At 42.7% G+C, this 19,510-nt stretch overlaps 1 protein-coding gene across 2 annotated transcripts in view; it reads left to right on the plus strand.

Annotated features, from left to right (window-relative positions):
- Window positions 1-19,510, plus strand: part of NFXL1 (nuclear transcription factor, X-box binding like 1) — a 273,886-nt gene that overhangs the window by 48,306 nt on the left and 206,070 nt on the right. For both annotated transcript variants that reach the window (XM_029588216.1, XM_029588206.1), the window contains exons 7-9: window positions 3,668-3,829; window positions 6,316-6,416; window positions 16,986-17,100. In XM_029588216.1, coding sequence (XP_029444076.1) covers window positions 3,668-3,829; window positions 6,316-6,416; window positions 16,986-17,100 — 378 coding nt within the window. The remainder of the gene's footprint in view (window positions 1-3,667; window positions 3,830-6,315; window positions 6,417-16,985; window positions 17,101-19,510) is intronic.

Genomic DNA, 19,510 nt, shown 5'->3' on the forward strand with positions numbered 1-19,510 from the left:
TCATTAGGTTAAATATGGGGTTCCTTTATTCAAAAAGATGGATAGTTTGAGTGGGTTAGTATTGTGCAGTGGGGTAAAGGTTATGTTCAAAGTTTTTTGGCAAGCTTCATGTCTCTGGTTAGCACCTAAAGCTGCCTCAAAAAGCCAGATTTTCACCAGTCTTCTGAAGGACAGTAGGTACGAGGCAAGTCTATCGTAAGGTGGTAGAGAGTTCCAAGGAGTTGTGACTGATCCTGCTAAGGTTCTTTTCATTGTGTCGATGAAGCACATTGTTTTGAGGGATATCATTACTAGGTGAGCCTGGGCCAGCAAGTATAGGGGGTGAGTGGATATGTATGGGGTTAGGGATCCATTGAGGTGGTATGTGCTAAGTTTTTGAGGGTTTTGTAAGCCAGGGTTAGGAATGTGAATTTGATGTAGTAGAATGTTGGGAACCCTAGTTTTTAGGGTAGGTGCTATGTTCAAATGTGTTTACATTTGTTGTCAGGAAGGCTGCAGCATTTTCTATGAGTTGTAGGCAGTGGTTAAGAGTGTGAGGATTCTGACGTAGAGTGAGTTGCAGGTGGGGAGATTACAGTGCCTTACAAACAGTAGATACAAAGGCAGTTTCATCCAAGAAGGGTGGAGATGATGGAGCTTGTAGAGGTAGAAGAAAGCTGTTTTGGTCACATCTTGGATTCTGGGTTTGGTGGATAGTTGGGGGTCCAAAATGAAGCCCAGGCCTCAGGCATAGGACTTCCATACATGGTCACTTTTGGGTGAGGGTGACTGGGTTCGTATTTCCTGATTCATAGCATCTTTGTGCTTTTTGAGTTTAGGCTGAATTTGCTTTGGCATAGTCAGCTTTTTTCTTTGTCCAGGCATTGTTGAGGTTGGTGATCAGTGTCTTTGTTTTGTGTTGAGTGTAATCAGTAGTTTGATGTCATCAGCACAGGACTAGTACATGTAGTTTGGCTATATATATGTTTTATACACTAGTTACAGGAACATCGGTATATAAAAATTAAAAATAAATAAATTATTCATGTTTAAAGGCAAGCTTGACCTGGTAGACTGATACATTAATAATTAAAAAGAACTAAGCACATCTCAATATATGTTGCTTGTATGTATGTACCCTTTGAATTTCAGTGAAGCTCTCTTTGGCACAGTGCAAGTATTAAGATAAGCACTAGCTGTAAATTTGAGAGATTTAGATCATATACTGCATACCCTGTCTTACAAGAGAGGTTCATTCTTGTCATAGTATGTGCAAAATGAACCCATTTGGAGATGCTACCCTTAGTAAAGTCTTAATGTTTAAACTTTGCAGTACCATTTTATATAGCAGCCTCCCTTTTCCCCACACATTTGCAGCCCGGTTCAGAAAGGATCGTGGGAGAACAGGCGCTCTGTGTTGAGCACCCACTCTCCCAACATGCACACGGTCACCTCTCCTGGGCGCGCAATCCTGTTTTTAAATGAGGGGCCGCGCTAAAAGGAGGCACTAGGGATGATTACGCACACAATTTTACGAGCATCGGTTTTTCCGAACCCGCTGACAGATTGGTTAGGAAAATGGACGCCGGTAAAATTGAGCATCCGTTCTTCTAAATGGACCGGCCGGCACTTATTTTATTTATTTATTTACATTTTGGGCAGGCCACACATTTTACTTTCTGAAACCCGGGTGGCTGACTAATGGTCTCATCAATATACGTTGTCATGTGATGAGTGCTATTAGTTTTCAGGAGGTTTGGCCGCGCATTTTTGAGACGCTAAATCCCTTACATAATAAGGGGTAATAGATGCCCCTCAAACACGTGGCCAAACACGTCTTAAACAGTGCGCACGGCCGAGCATACTTTTAACAGAGCAATGGGCCGATTCTGTAGGGAATGAAGAAGCCCAACAGGACTAGAAAGACAAAATGCCAATTCTTTTCTGTGTCCTTTATTTGATGTTTATAAAAGTTTTTCTCTAAAGCTGTCGTGCTATAAATTCACAGTAGCAATGTTTTAAAATAGCCAAAACCTCTCTCCTGGTAGGTAGAAATGCTGCACCTTTTATAGCAGTTGCACTTTGGAATTTTTTGTGTTCAGATTTTCCAGATGATCCAATGGATAGAGAAAGCAACCTAATCAAGCCTCCTTATTGTTTTCTACATCATCCCTGAAGAGATGGGAGTATCTGAAGATACTGAAAGCCCCTCCTAATTAGCCACACCCACCACTGAGCGGAAATAAATCAGGGAGCTAGATGCTCTGCTGGATCTTCAAGGATCACTGAGACTTCAGTTAGGATCATAGCTTGAATAAATGAAGAGTGAACATAAGGAAGACAGGGTGCAACCATAAAAGGGAATAAATAAAATATTTCTTTTATTAAAATTAAAAAAAAAAAAAAAGAAGAATAATATAGGAGTAGGAGTAAAAGACAAGGCGCAGAAATAAGAAACAGAGGCAGCAAGAGACCCAAGGAAGTTAACTTGTCGCTGTGAATAATCCAGTAGCTAGATTCTAGCTAGTATTGCTGACATAGGGAGCCGATGTAATAAGACCCGCTATGAAGTCGGCACTAGTTGTCTGCGTGTTATCTTTTCTTTTTTTTTTAGTGCGTGCGGTATAAGCAAGCGCCTTTGCAGGATGCCCTAAAGGATGGGTATGCAAATGAGATGCGTGCAGAAAATCCGCGCTAAAATAAAACATGCACGAAACCACGCGCACATATGCGTGCTCAAGGCCCTATGTAATAAATTGCGCAGAAACCTGCGAATCGCGGAGAGAAGGCCTTTCCCTTTCATAAAACAGTGAAGAAGTTGGTACAGGAGCGGGACTGAAAGTGGGTAGAGCAGTGTCTAACCCTTCAAGTTCTGTCTCCTGCATGGCAGCTATACAGGCAGACACTGGTAAGCATGGGAAATGCAGCGGAGATTTTTTCAGCCGACCCACAACATGTAGCATGGCATCCAGAAAAAGTGAGGGTAATCCATGATTATCCCAGAGCTGCACGGACTCACAGCCACACTAATGCCAGCAATCGAGGAAACCGGCCTCCAGACCTGCCCTTTAACTTAAGCCCTGACCCAGACGCTAAACAACCTGTGTACAAAAACCCACTAACTGATGTGTGGCTCCTTGCATAGCCCGGGAATAGTTAATTGTCTCCTTTGCGTGTCATTTGCTTGCACACATGCGAAACCATGTGTGGATTTTTAAATAGGTTTATGCCCATGTTTTTCCCGTGCTGAGCACGTTACTACATAGACTTGTAAGACTGGTGCAGGAAAAATGCATGCAGACACGCAAGTATGTGCTTTAGCGCAGATTATTACATCAGCCTCTTCATATGTGAACAGATATGGCTATATATTGTAAACTGTTTTCGGGTTTAGCTGAATAAAATGTATCTAAATTGGTAACTGAAGATTTCCCAGTGGTGGTACTGTAACTAGCCTTTGGATGCTTTTTGAAAGGTCTTTGTTTCTCTGAAAGCTAAATCTAAGGCTACTTTGTCTGGACATAATTGTATGACCCCAGAAGCCCAATATAAGATTTGTGTGTGTGTGTATGTATATAGCCTTATATCAGTCTCATGTTGTCATGATGAAGAGCATTGCAAGCATTCTTTCCCAGTGTAATATGTTACTGCAAGATCTTTTTTTTTCCTCTCTGTGATTACCACCTAGGTCCTTGCCCTCCTTGCCCAAAGATGGTCACAACCACCTGTCACTGTAAGAAGGCAAAGCCAATGCCACGAAGATGCAGTGCCAAAGAATGGTCCTGCCAGCAGAACTGTGGACGAAAGCTACTGTGTGAACAGCACAAGTGTGAAAATCCTTGTCACCCAGGTAGAGCCTCGTTCTCAGCTTCTTGATGTAGACAAAAGATGCTGAATCATTATTAGAAAAAACTGTTCTTTTAAAAAGTAATTTTTTTTCCCTATTCTAGGATGGGTTTGGAGGTTCACATTGTTGATTAATTATTTTTTTAACCTTTAGTTGATTGTATTTCTTTTTCCTTCCGTTTCTCCCCCCCAAGTAGTATGACTTGCTTATGTATTATGTGAGTGGGGTTGTACCTGTTTCCTTTAGAGTTTTATTTCTTTGGACTTTTCTTTCCATAATGTGACTTCCTAATCGAGGCATAGAATGATGTGTAATTTAGTCTTTAACTGCTGAAATACTTCAGTAATATAAAAGTAGTACTGCAGGGTCCAGTTTGGGTAGTATTGAGTTGTGAGTATTTCTACATTATTTTCATGGTTATTTTGTGTAATGTATTTTCTGGTGACTGTATTTTGATATTATTTGAAGTTGACTGCAATTGTTTATAATGTATATTGTATAACTTATGACTGATTTGTGATTGGCTTTGAGCCAACTTGAAAAAGGGAATGTACAGTTTAAAATACTACTCCCCTACCCCCCCCCCCCCCCAAAATAACATTTAAAACTAGAAAACTAACCAGTGTTTGAAACCTGCCAACACTTCTTGCAAGTGTAGGAAATGGGATTTGCTAGTGATGGTTTTGAAGGTATTGGGTTTTTCATTCTGACACCTGTTTAGGGAACTTCCCTGCTTTAGCACAGTTGTTGCTTCGGTTTTAATTCAGGCAGTGAGAATTTCCTCTGCCAGCTTGTATAGAAGGCTGGAATATGGTCTTTGAGCCAGCAAGAGTGGGGGGAGGTTGGGTCAGATTTCTTCATATGGTCCATGTTCGTTTGTCTGTAAATATTCAATTTAAGGATCATCCACAAACACGACGTAAAATGAAAAAGGTTTTATTGCATCAAAAGGACTGCATGGCTGATTATGCTTCTTGATGTGTTTCTCCCGCCTTTCTTTGGTGTCCATATCTGTTTAAGCCAGTTCAAACAATAATATATGTACAAATATTGGGCTCATAGTAGCACATATATAAAAGAAACTTGACTTAGTACATGTTTGAAACTCATGAGCAATAGCACCAGTTGTTAAGGTTTTGCATGTGACCACGATTCATTGAGTGGGATTTAATTATGGCTGACTTGTAACAGGCTCATAGAAAAGCATTTTCTCAGATTTTGGTTCTCTTTCAGGGCATCTTTTACCCTGGTAAACTGTTTTGGGAATATGAGGCTGACCTTAGCTTATAAATAACTTATTCATTTCATTGATTATTTATATGTCACTTTATCAGAATATAATTACCCAAGCTGGTGAACTACATTACAAATAAAATAGTCTTCAGTGTAAAACATAGAGAATAACAAGTAAGCCCTCAAACCCCAACTGTTATCAAAGGAACTGCAGGCTCTTATTTACCCCCCAAGAATTGTCTCATTACCCAATCTAACCAATCCTCACACACTCAGCAGCCTTAAGAAAAATTACCCCGCCCCCAGAAAAAACTGCCCCCCTCCAACTCGCTCACATGGAAAAAGACACGTTATTGCTTTTCCTTTTTCCCTAAATGTCAAAAAGTTGGATTCTACTCTGTTTAGAGGTGCAGAATTCCACAACTGTGGTACAGCTACAAAAATAAAAGCTCTTTTTGAAAGGAGATCCTAAACATCTCCGTCCTTGAGGGAATCTGTAGTAAAGCACCCTTGAGAAGAACAGAGGGTGCAGCTTGATATATTATCTTTAATTCGACACTGTAAATATTCTGGATCCCCATCCCTTTAAAACCAAAAGAGCATAATTTTGAATTTCACAGACTCTTTTTTATTGGTAACCAGTGGAGTCTAGGGACTTGCTGGACCTCCATGTGATTTGTTATAAAATGGCTTGTTTAGGGGGGTTCTGTAATAATGAGCAGCACAGAGGAATTTAAAGACCCAGAAGAGATCTGGACCAGCTTAATAGTAGTGTGTGGCTGGCTAGGCTTTGCCTGACCAGACATCTTTTCTAAGCTGAAGCTGTAATATTCTTTCACGTGTCCTCCTCCTTATTTTGTGTTTTCCACAATTCTGTAATGTATTGTCCAGTAGTTCTTGAATTAGTAGCAACTGTTATGTAAAAGTAATTTGGCTGCTAGATTTTCTGTCCTTTAGTTGACACCAATCCAGAAGGCTGCTTACATTGTATTTTAAATTGGATGTGCCTTTGCTGGAGAGTTTCCTTTTTTTTTTTCTACATGTAGCTGTTTAAGTTTGCCTTGGGATGCAGACAAAGGGAAATCCTAGTTCTTAAATTGTGTGTTCTCAATTTTGAGTCCCTGCATGTGATTTCCTAATAATTTTAGAACTGTTGTCAGCCGAGTCACAAATAACAAAGTTGTGGTAGAATTCCCTGGCAAAGAAATGAGGCCACCACAATAATGTTCCATAATTGTAATATTTTACACTTTTAGGAGACTGCCGACCTTGCCCTCGAGTCAGCAAGCAGAAGTGTCTCTGTGGTAGGCAGATGGCAGAAAGGCTTTGTGCTAGTCCCTTGTGGCAGTGTGAGCAGGTGAGTTGCAGATTATCATGTGAAAGAGGCTGCTTGTTTGGAGAAGGATAATGTAATGGAAATCTTAGGCTATAATTCTACTTCAAAGCACCCCAATTAATGTTGATGTTTCTACCCAGAATCCGCATTTACTGTTGAGATGAACTAGATTTTGTATAAAAACAACCTAGAAATATATTTGCTAGAAAATGTACATGCTATTATATCGACCTAGAATATGAGCATTGAAACAGAATGGGAATGTTGACCCAGCAACCGATATTGTAAACCGTTGTGATCTGATTTGGAACGACTATATATAAAACGCATAAATAAATAGTCTTCCTGTCATCAGTAAAATGTTAGGGCTTCTGTTTTTCTTGAAGATAAGCAGCTGAATTAGCCATGCTGTCTGGGTATGTCCTCCGTGCCACTAGGTGGCGGAGCTCTCCAAATATGGTTGTCTTTCAGCTAGAAACTCCATCTTGTATATCGCTCGCTCTGCCTGAAGTAACTCAGTCTTAATTTTTCCGCTCAGCAGAGTACGCGGAGCTCTCTAGTTCTCTTTGAAAAATAATAATAAACACAAATCTGAAAGGATTCATAGACATCCATGCCTGTAACAACAATAAAGAAGAAAGAAGATAAAAAAAAAAAAGAAACTTTTCTTCATGGCACTGCCCTTATGAGAATCTCAGGGCATCCCCCTCCTTTCAGCTGACTACTATCTTTATCGTGTCATCAGTAAAATGTGTCATCAGTAATGGGTCACCCTCCCGTTTTAACCAGTCTGGCTCAGAGTAGAGATGGGGGAGGGGCGCGCTCGCAGCCGCTGATGTACTCACCGGTCTGCTGAGCGACAGGGCACCAAAATCAACGGCGGTGTCGATGCTAAGCCAGGACACCAGCCAATCGGAGCACGTGTTGATATGCCGCCTAATTGCCGCCCAGAGCGCCGATGACTGGGTGGGTGCTCACTAAATTCTACAGTGCTCGAGCCGCCGAAGAAGATGATGCATGTGCCGTGAAAGCCAGCACATCGATGTGAGCGCTGGCGCACAGACGCGTGCGCCTGAGAGCCGGTGCACTGACACATGCGCCATAAGAGCTGACGCAAACGCCGTAGACCGGCCAACCGGATGGCTGTGACCTACACCATAGTAAATACATGGCTTACTGTCTGCTATACCAGTGGGGATGTGTCCAAACACTTCAATGCAGCCATTGCTGCCCTCAAAATAAAGTGTGATATCCAGTTTGTAGGCTGGTGCTCAACTGATTTAAGGTTGGTGTGGACATTGAAACGTCTGCCGGTGCATAAACACGCCAGCGACGCACACCAAATTGGCCAATTCATCCGCTGGCTCAGCAGCGTACCACCGGCATACGAGAGGAGTTGAGGTCACTACCGGCGAGTGTGGCTGTCGGTGCGTCCGCTGGTCTATGGACCCAAGCAATAATGAAGCTGATAGGGAAGCCGCCCACACGGGGCACCCACCCTGTCATGCCTGTGCTTGAAGGCCGGGCTAGTATGCCATGGAGCCCGCTGGTGCACTGAACCACCGGGCACATCTGCTGGTTCACCAATCCTCTGTCACCCTCACCGGCGCATGCCCATCGACTATCCGGGGGCATCTATGGACACGCCAAGGCTCCAGTGCGTCCTCCCGTTGCACCTTAGCATCTGCTATACCACATCCATGCATGGACATCTAATCCAGTGCACGAATCCGGTGCTCATCAGTCGGGAAGAGCCTCCCCTACATGTGTCACGAGACCCAACGAGGCACCAAAAAAAAAAAGACATCACCTAGAGGCCATTTGCTGGGACATATGCGCCCCACGGCCCATCTCAGATGGTCAACTAAGCTGGAGAACCATTTGACTAACCTGATTCTCGAAGATGTCGCACTTTTTCGACATTATGCGCATTCCTGCTGATACGGTAGAGCTACCTCTAATACTTCATTCTAAATACTTTTATGAATGGGTGTGGAATACCCACTATCCATCCCTAAATTCTGAAGTCCAGCTCCCACATCAAATCATGAGGGTAGAGTCAGTGTTGCAGAAGGCTCGTTCATAGAGACTTCCTTCTCGTGCACCACCAACCAGAACCCAACATGGCTCTCAGGACCAAAATAGTCCCTCAATGGCACCACCTAGAGGAGGGCTCGACATCTCCTCCGTTCTATATCAGAGGGATTAATGTTCCTTCCAGAACTTCTGCTACTGCTATGGCAACCAGACGGCTACATGACTCTGTTCCACTACAGTCAATCACGATGGCCAAGTTAATTTAGCAAACCAGCCACGACGAGAAGATAACTACACTGTTGCGGTGACAATGCTTAAACAGCAGACGACAGCAGTTCCTTTGCTTGCTTCTCTTGATCAACCATCCACATCTTGTCAATCCTTCTACTCCATATGGATGAACCATTAAAAAAACAAAAAAAAAAACCCACCATATATACATTATCCATGTTATAAGCCCCCACCAATATCAATAATCGGCGCACTCATTTTCTCAGCAGCAGACATAACGTCAACATGCTAGAGCCCTCGTCGGCCACTTTAACGACTGGCCCTAAACCGCAAAACCTAGCTGGATTTTTCAGAATCATACCGCGAACTGCGCACATACTTCTGATGAGTGACACGGGACCCAAATTTCTTCCAACTTGGAAGCTCATCACTTTGTATTCTTGCGTCTTCTCCAGTATAGAACACCAATTTCCATACGGAAGTTAATCAGTGCTCTTCTTCAGAATCACTGCATTCAGAGACTACTCTACCAAGAAATCTATCAAAGATGCTATTTTCAATATTGCCTAATTCCCAAGAGGTCAGGAGGCCTACGCTTCTTCCTAGACCTCCGTTCACTCAACAAACATCTCTACAAAGAGAAGTGCAAGGACTTCCTGCAAGTCCGTTCCTCCAATTCTACGATCCAAGGAGGGGATGTGTTCCTTGAATTTGAAAGATGCACATACCAATGCAACCGGATTCCTAGTCCTACCTATTTTTCAAGACCGATAACCAGGGACTACCAATATAAAGTCCTTCCTTTGGGCTTTTCATCTGCCCCCAAGGTCTTCACAAGATGTCTGGCAGTAGCGCTGGCGCACCTTCATCGTCACGAGGTGCAGAATTTCCCTATTTAGACTATGTGCTTTTCATAGCACCAAATCAGACTCTTCTACGGGACAATCTACTATGAACTATTTCCCTGCCTAGACAATCTAGGCCTCACGGTAATGTACGAAACATCACTTTTAGAACCAATATAACTCTTCAATTCATGGGAGCAAATATCGACACCATTTAGATCAAGCTTTCCTGTCGCATCAGAGATCATTAGCTCTCTCCACGCTGGCGTCACTTCTACTTCACACTGCAACAGTTCCGGCCCGCCAAATCCTAACCATATTAGGCCACAAGGCAGCGGCCATTTGTGTAGCTCCTCATACACGCTTGCATATGCATCCTTTCCAATGAGGTCTATAGAGCCAATAGGATCAGATCTTCCATCCATGGTCCAACCCTATAACCATAACAACAACATGCAGAAAGACCTACAGTGGTGGCTTCTCCCATTAACACTACTCACGGATTCACCTCTACGACCCCTTGAGCATCATGTAACACTTACTATTGATGCATTCCCTGGAGGATGGAGGGCTTACCTAGCCCACTTACAGACTCAAGGTCAATGGACCACATAGGAACACGCACGACCCATAAACCTCCTGGAACTCACGGTGGACAGAAATGTCCTTCCACCCTTCGAAAGCACCTTACCACAGTAGATAGTAATGTTTCCTATGACAATTAAGTTGCAGTGTTCTACATAAGTAAAGGAAGGTCAGGTTCTTGGAACCTCTGCAGAGTAGCAGTTCAGATACTAGGATGGGCTCATGACTGATCCATTCTTCTTCATCCAACTTATCTTCCTGGAACACACAATTCCAGGGCAGCCCATCTGAGCAGCAATTTTCATTCCCACGAATGGGAACTAGCTCAGAAGGTTGCGCAACACATTTTCTATACGAGGTCGTCCTTCTATCGACCTCTTTACAACCGAAACCAACAGGAAGCTGGAGAATTTCTGCTCGGACTAGATCCAGACGCATTCTTCATGACTGTTCTCACGACCTACTGTATGCGTTCCCTCCAATACCTCTCCACTCTCCTACAATCCAGAGATGCATCGGAGAGCAGTCGAATATCATTCTTATCGCGCCAACACAGCCGGGTCAACCATAGAACAGTTATCGACTACATCTGTCCATAACAGACCCAATTCCTTTGAGCAGCAATCCTAATCTTCTGACGCAGGACAACAGATCCCTACAGTATCTTCTTCTTTACTCCTCCCTCCACCTCACGATGTGCAGGTTGAATGGATCATCTACCGCAACTTTACCTTACATCCTTCCCTCTTCCCACTACCAGAGAAAGTGGTCTCGCTTCTCTCCCTGCTGCTCCACAACGGACACAGACCCTCTGCCTTGTCCACCTTAGTACCTTCTTTCTTACCTCTATCTCTTATTCAGTGAAAGTCTCGCCACATCCTCACTGCGAGTTCACTTAAGCGCTATAACAGCTTACCATACTCCTCTAAACAGACAATCTATTTCATATCATTCGCTTGTTTCCAAGTTCATGGAAGGTGAACTACACCTGCGTCCACCAATAAAGTAACCGCCTGTGACGTGGAATATTTACATAATCCTCAAACAATAGGTGCGTCCACCCTTTGAACCATTAGGGACTTGTCACCTTCGATACCTCTCATGGTAAGAACTCTTCCTGGTGGCCTTCACATCGGTGGAATGAGTTAGTGACTTTCAAGCCTTAATTCACTATTTTCCTTATCTGCAATTCAGTCATCACAAGGCGACCTTATGAACTCGCCCTAAGTTTCTACCAAAGGTAATATCTAGTTTCCATTTCATCCAGACTATCACCTTATCCGTTTTTCCTCCAACACCTCATGAAAATGACAATGAGAAGCATTTACTTACATTGGACGGTAAGTGTGCGCTTCCCTATTGTATACAGTGCACCCATTCACCACACAGTCCTTCGCAACTGTTTCTTTCGTTCATTCCTAACACCAAAGGACGTCCAGTGACAAAGAGAAAATTTTCTATCTGGATGTCCAATGGTATACAAATTTGATACCATAAATGATCGCAGTCAATATCGGCAACTTCAAAGTGCATCAAGTAACAGACGTGGCGATCTCAGTATAGAAGCAATGTCGTTATCTTTACATACTTTCACATCCCATTACTGCTTAGATAAGCAAGTTGCGGATGATGCGCTATTGGGACAGACACTACAGAAGAGCACATGTACCTCACACAAACAGCCTCCATAGGAACTGTCTGCCAATACATTCCATATTGAGCACAATAAACAAAAACCAATATCATCAACTGCTCAATACGTCAGCTGGGGACTCCCAGACAGCTTACTGTAAACGGTGTTTTCCGTACATAGCAGATAAATTAGCCATGCTGACCTGCCTGCCTCCATGGACAGTTTTGACCGGGCATAACACTTGATACAGACTGAGGTACCTCAGGCAGCGCGAGCGATATACAAGATGGAATACCTAGCTGAAAGACTTAACCATACATGGAGAGCTCCGCCACCTAGTGGCACGGAGGATGTATCTAGACAGCATGGCTAATTCATCTGCTATCTACGGAAAACACCGTTTACGGTAAGCAAACTTGCTCTTCTTTAAGGATGATATACCTCGTTAATCAGAACTACCAATATGTTGTGTGTTTATAGTCATCGATCTTATGCTGTTATATTATTGTGCATCTTTTGCGCTGTTTGATTAGACTACCTCCAACAACCGAGTGTCCTGAGCCTCTTTAAAAGTCTAAAAGGTACTGTGCTATGTAAGGTTTAGAGGCCAATTTTCAAAGAGTTTAGGCTACTAACATTTGGAATTAGGTTCATAAATTGGCCCTTTTGAAAATTTACTAGGGCTGAGTTCCTACATTTTAGGCCCTGTGGGTGGCTACAGGGGTGGACTTAGGATGGAGAAACAAAGGAGCTTAGCACTGTTCCCTGTACGTACCCGGATCAGTCCAGACTGCTGAGGCACTCCACCTTTTACACTTTTTTCCACTGAGAAAATTGACCATTTAATCCTACTCGTGTTTCCTGTCTTTCAACCAGTTTGTAATCCTTAAAAGGACACCGCTTCCTATTCCATTGACTTTTTTTAGTTTCCTCTCATGAGGGACTTTGTCAAACTCCTTCTGAAAATCCAAATACACTACATCTACTGGCTCACCTTTATCCACATGTTTATTAACTCCTTCAAAAAAATGAAGCAGATTTGTGAATCAAGACTTGCCTTGGGTAAATCATGCTGGCTGTATTCCATTAAATCATGTCTTTTTCTATATGCTCTGTGATTTTGATCTTTAGAATAGTTTCCACTAGGGGTGTGAATCGTGTGATCGATCGTCTTAACGATCGGTTTTGGCTGGGGGGGGAGGGAAATCTGATCGTCGTATTGTTTTGTTTTTTTTTAAAAATCGTAAATCGGTCGCCCGTACGACATAGTGAGGGCAAAGGTAGCGCCGGCACCATTTTGAAGATTGGCAATACGGCCCGCGTGCAGGAGGTCGCTCCCGGACCCCCGCTGGACTTTTGGCAAGTCTTGTGGGGGTCAGGAGGCCCCCCCCAAGCTGGCCAAAAGTCCCTGGGGGTCCGGGGGCGATCTCCTGCACGCGGGCCGTATTGCCAATCTTCAAAATGGTGCCGGCGCTACCTTTGCCCTGTCACATAAGGGCAAAGGGCCACCGGCGCCATTTCTCTTAACGCAGTCGTGGCCAGAGAGAGGGAGATTGTGCCGGGACCCCCCCACTGCACCCCAGGTAATTTAAAACATTTTGGGGGGGTTCGGGAGGGTGGGGGATTTGTTTTAAAGGTTCGGGGTGGGCTTTAGGGTTTTTTTGGTGTGCCAGTTTTCCCGCGCCCTATTTAACGATACAATACAAATGCCCCTGACGATAAATCGGGGGCATTTGTGTTGTATCGTGCACTCTAAAGATTTTGGACGATTTTAAAATTATCTGACGATAATTTTAATCGTTCAAAAACAATTCATATCCCTAGTTTTCACTATTTTTCCTGGCACTGAAGTCAGGCTGACTGGTCCTATAGTTTCCTGGATCGCCCCTGGAGTCCTTTTTAAATATTGGGGTTACATTGGCTACCCTCCAGTCTTCAGGTACAATGGATGATTTTAATGATAGGTTACAAATTTTAACTAATAGATCTGAAATTTCATTTTTGAGTTCCTTTAGAACCCTGGGGTGCATACCATCCAGTCCAGGTGATTTGCTACTCTTTAGCTCGTCAAGCTGGCCTACTACATCTTCCAAGTTCATGGTGATTTGGTTCAGTTCATCTCTGGGAAAACATTACCAGGCATGGGGAGGAGCCAAGATGGCGGCTTAACGCCAACATTGCTCTGCCTGGCTCTTTTCGTTTTAGTTTCTTTCTCATGCTAAAATGCCTTTATCAATGCCATCCAAGAGGAAGGGGAAAGTTAGAACTTTCCCCTTGGACCCCTTTCTCCTACTGGGCAGCAAACAATTCTGCAATGTATGGCGGCAGTTCCTGTTTTGGGAACCTTGGATCCGACTGCCGCGGTGTGTAGAGGAGAACTCACTCTGGTCTCGGAGGAGGTATCTTTGAGCCCCGTAGATGCTCGTTTACCACCAGCAGCACGGGGTGATTCGCAGCAGCTCGTCGCACTGAGTCCAAAAGTGGTTTCTCAAGCCGTGGACGCTGATGGAGTGGTCTCAATGACACCCCCCCCGGTGCTGAAAGCTCTCATGATCTGCACTGTTGGCTTGGATACCCCCCCTTGCTTGAGGAAAAATCCCACCTCCCTCCCTCCTATCTTAATGCATGGAATACATCTGGCCTGCGCTTCTAAGATTGTATTTTTAAACAATGTCCACGTCTGTTGTAGACTTTTTAACCTTTGCAGCTGCACCTTTCAGTTTTTTCCTATTTTCCTCATTTTATCAGTTTCCCTTCTGAAAGTGTAGTTTTAGAGCTGTAGATTTACATATTGTCCCCTTCCAGTCATTAGTTCAAATTTGATCTTATGATCACTATTGCCAAGTGGCCCCACCACCATTGCCTCTCTCATCAAATCCTGCGTTCCACTAAGAATTAAATCTAAAACAGCTCCCTTTCTCGTTTGGTTCCTGAATCAATTGCTCCATGAAGCAGTCGTTTATTCCATCCAGGAATTTTATGTATCTAGCATATCCTGATGTTATATTTACCCAATCAATATTGGGGTAAATGAAATCTCCCATTATTACTGCACTGCCAAATTGGTTAGCTTCCCTGATCTCTTAGCATTTCATCATCTGTCTGATCATTTTGGCCAGGTGGACGATAGTATACTCCTATCACTATACTCTTACCCCACACATGGGATTTCCTCCCATATAGATTCTACTGAGCATTTAGTCTCCTCTTGTATGATCTTTATGTCCGGGAGGGTATAGAGTCCGACAGGATAAAGTGCTACACTCTCACCAAGTTGATCTTCCCTATCATTTTGCTATAATTTGTACCCTAATATAGAACTATCTTCCTTCCACCAGGTCTCTGAGATGCCAATTATGTCTATCTCATCATTCATTGTTATACATTCTAACTCTCCTATCTTACTTCTTTTAACTTCTGGCATACAGACATTTCAAAGTGTGTTTTTTTTTATTTGTGTTAACCTTCTTTTCAGTTGATATGGGTAATTTAGAATTCTTTAGCTCAGGTGATTCTTTACTTATAGGCACATGGGCTACTTTTTGCTTTTTTGGAATCTGTTGGCATGCTCTAACTCTCCTGTTTCAGTAGTATCCTCTGAACCATGCACTACTGAGTGACTGTTGGCTTTCCCCCTTGTTCTAGTTTATAAGCTGTTCTATCTCCTTTTTAAAAGTTAGCACCAGCAGCCTGGTTCCATTCTGGTTAAGGTGGAGCCTGTCCTTTTGGAAAAATCTCCCTCTTCCCCAACAGGTTGTCCATTTCCTTACAAAACTGAATCTCTCTTCCCTGCATTGTTGTCTCATCCATGCATTGAGACTCCAGAGCTCTGCCTGTCTCTGTGGACATGCACGTGGAACTGTAGAGGAGACTGTAATCTGTCCTTGGATAGCGAGCATCTGTTTGGAGCAACATCCTCTCCCAGGTCGTGGAAATTTCTGAAGCTAGTAGTGTTGCTCTCCTCTGAATGCCTCATTTGAATATTTCTTTTGAAGACTAGACATTTCTGTCCTCACTAAAGTAGGAGACAGTCTTTTCAAGCTTCTCATCCAGGTCTTGTTTTCATGTGCCATATTCATCCAGAAGACTGCAGCAGAGGCTTCACTCCTCAGGAAGCCTAACAAGGCTCTGCAATGACTACTCACTTCGGTTCTAACGCTTAGGCCAGTGACCTCTTCGTCTCAGGTAGAGGCCAAACTGTTTCTGTTGCTTTCCATTCTACACAAACTGGATTTTCTGTTGCATTTGTTGTGATCCCAAATGCTTCAGCAATAAATCTGTTGAACATTCTAGAGACCCTGCCTAGGTGCCTTTTTTCAGAGAGCTAAAAGACCTTATTTGCAAGGATACAGTTGAATGAGTTCTGAAGTACAGATCTGTCAGTGTGTCTATTCAATCTTCACATTCCACTGTTCCCAAAAAATTAGGGAAGGTAGAGGGAAGTGAGCATGGGCTGACATTTGGATCTCAGGGATGTTAACGCTGTCCTAAATATTCCATCTCTGTGGGACCAGCTGACAGAAATAAATCTTCAAGACACTTTTGAAAGTTAAAAAAAAAAAAAAATCCAAAAGGGCGGGTGGTTGGGGGGTCACACATCATGGCAGGCATCTCATTTTCTGTGGACATTATTTCTATAGTTTTGTTTAATTGCTTTTTTGGACTGTGATTTAGTGGTATATTTATCATAATTTCTAAAATTTTGATTTGACAATCAAATCACTGCAAACTTTAGGGGCCTATTTACTAAAGGTTGTCTTCCATTTTGTGTCTATGGGAAAAACACTTAGTAAATCTGGCCCATAGTTAGCTAAAAAGAATTATTGTGTAACTTCTGGATGAACCCTACAGTGCATGTGGAGTGATTTTTTTTTTTTTTTTTTAGTTACTTTTAGTTCTTGTGAAAAGTGCCGAATTGACAGCATTGGATATGAATATCCTTACTTCACGTACCCGCAGAACAGTGATCCTGTCTTCCTCTACCCCTATCCCCCTATATGTAAAGCCTTTCCTGAAGGAAATACTTCCAGAGATGAAACTGTAGTTCATTTTCTGTGCAAACTCTTTGCTTAATCATTTTGCCAGGATTAGTAACTAGTGTGCTAGTTAGGATTGTGGCTTGCATGCTTTCAGATAATGCTTTAGAGATTTTTTTTTTCTTTTTGGTATCTGTTTCTCCAAATGTTAAATATTAGTTGTAGGTGCTCTTACTGATTAATTTGTCGACATATTTAATTGTATTCTCTGATTTTCTTTCAGGTGTGTAGCAAGCCATTACCTTGTGGTAGTCACACATGTGAGCAAGTTTGCCATTCAGGTCCCTGTGGGGAATGCCCACGATCTGGCAAAAGGTCTTGTCCCTGTGGGAAATCAAGTAAGGGTGATTTATGCACTATATGTAATTTCCTAATCAAACATTTTCTCTTTGGGGCAAACATGTTTTAAACCCTAAGCTTTTAAAGATGTGGGAACTATTGACTATAAGGTTCTAAAGTGGGGAGAGGAGCTGGATTTGGTTGTGTTGTTTCCTTTGTTATATTGCAGAGTTTTTTATATCTTGTTTTGAATGTTGTTTCTCATACACATTTGTGCATAGATGGTGGTTTGCAGTATGCATCATATTAGTATTATCTAGTTTTAATTTACTTCAGCTAATCTTGAAATTGCTATTCCCAGCTGATTGACACATTTTGTTCAAGTATCACAATTGACGTGTATTCTGAAGCACTATGAAGAATACCTGTACTGCAAGGCATAAGTGGGGAAACAACTGGGTACTTAAAATGATGCTTTTTGTTTTTACTATCCCCTAATTTGGGAAGGGGTGGAGTTGTCCAATCGTATGATAGTATTTTTTTTCAGTATCTGGTAGTGTGAACTTGGCATTGTGGTGTGATCATTTTATTTATTTATTTATTTTTTATATTTATTCTTTATTAGTTTTTTTAAATAATTATGACAAAAAACCATCAATACAAATGTGATTTTCCATCGTTAACAAATACATCTATAAAGAAAATATTTTCCAGGAAAACATAGAGGTAATTAATACTTTATCCACTTTAACAATGAAAATCACCTGTTACCATGAAATTTTACAGTATACATCTAAATTAAATGAGCATTAATAGGAAATATGTCAAATAGCATATGAAAGTTTCACACACCTATTTATTTTAGTTATTTTTAAGCATTTTTTCCATAGCTCTGTATATACAGAAATATGATGGCAGGTAAAGCCTGATTGATTCATCTAGTCTGTCCCATGTACTTCCCTTTGTAGTGCTGTAGACGTCACATAATCTCTAGCTTTATCTTCTTTTCAATTAGGTATCCTCTGTACTTCTATTTCTTCTTGAATTCTGTTTCTGTCCTTGCCTCTCTCTCACCTTCTCTGAGAGGCTGTTCTATGTATCCACCATACTTTCCATGAAGTATTTTCTAATGATCTGAGTCAACCCACATAGAGGCTTCCACTGCACTCAGGCAGGCCAATCCACATCAGTAGGTTATGCACGCCTACCAGCAGATGGAGACAGAGTAAACTGACATGTGATGTCACTGACATATAGCCCTGCCCTGACATCAGCCTGCCAGTATTCTCTATCTCCAGCAGATGGTGGACATTCATCTCCCTTGTGTGGATTGCTTGTGGTTAAAAACAAAAAAAAAAAAAAAAAAAAATAGAAGATAAGATTTGAACGCACTGCTTGAGCTCCTGATGTGACACCTGTCTGATCCCTCCCTCATTTGAGTGCTTTAAGTCTGGAAGCCTGGCCAGGCACAGACTTAAAAAGCAGAGGATGAGAGAGTTCTCAGCAATGAAGGCTTGTGCCTTCTCCCCCTGTAGTTGGTGACCAAATCGTGTTCTCAGCCAGGAGGATGAGCTCAGGTAAAAAAGTTAAAAGGGAAGTTTTAGGTTCCCTCTTTTTTTTTTTTTGTTTGTTTTTTCTTACCAGGTGATCCTTTCCTTTGGTGTTTCTCTCTGCATCTCTTATCCCCTTTTCCCTCTTACTTCTCTGGGGAGTTAGTGAAGAGTGGAGGCAACTCAAGCTCAGTGGGTTGAGCAGTTTTTGGCTAGGCCCCGCTTCTCAGGTTCGCTTCAGTCAGTTGCGTGGTAAGCTGCAGCGGCGGGTTTTTTTTCCGTGCACTTAGATGTGTGTGTGCATTCTCACTATGCAGTGGTGTCCTGACGTGTGCACGGGTACTGGTGTGCGTAAGACTGCGGCCTAGATTAAAGTGCATATTTGTGTGGGTACACCTAGGTGCCTTGGCTCTAGGCAGCCTCCTTCATGCACCCCGAGTTCAGGAAAACTATGGTGTTGGGGACAAAAAGATATAAGCACCTTTCTATCTGTGAGGCTTACCATATAAGGGCAATTCAGCCTTAATTCTGTCTATGCTAGAGTCAGCACTGTTTAGATGCTGAAGGCAATTTGGCTACTACAGATTTTGCCAACATTGGGACATCCCCTTGGGCTGTAGTAGCTCTGGAGAGCAGTGGGGTAGGAGGTGGCACAGCAGACAGTTCCCTTTCCCCCTTGTTCCCAATGGCAGAGGGCCTATGGCGACACCACCCTGAGTGCTCCCAATCTCATCTGATTTTGGAGGCTAAACAGGATTCCCTGTACGTACCAGGATCAGTCCAGACTGCTCGGTTATGCCTCCCTTCCAGCAGATGGCGTCAGAGAAAACTGAAAAAGGCACCACCCATATACCCTGGTGTGCCACCTGCGATCCCCCAGTATTTCTCTGACTCCAGCAGATTGAGTGAGCATAACCTG

Source organism: Rhinatrema bivittatum, chromosome 1 (assembly GCF_901001135.1).
Source record: "Rhinatrema bivittatum chromosome 1, aRhiBiv1.1, whole genome shotgun sequence".
NCBI lineage: Eukaryota > Metazoa > Chordata > Amphibia > Gymnophiona > Rhinatrematidae > Rhinatrema > Rhinatrema bivittatum.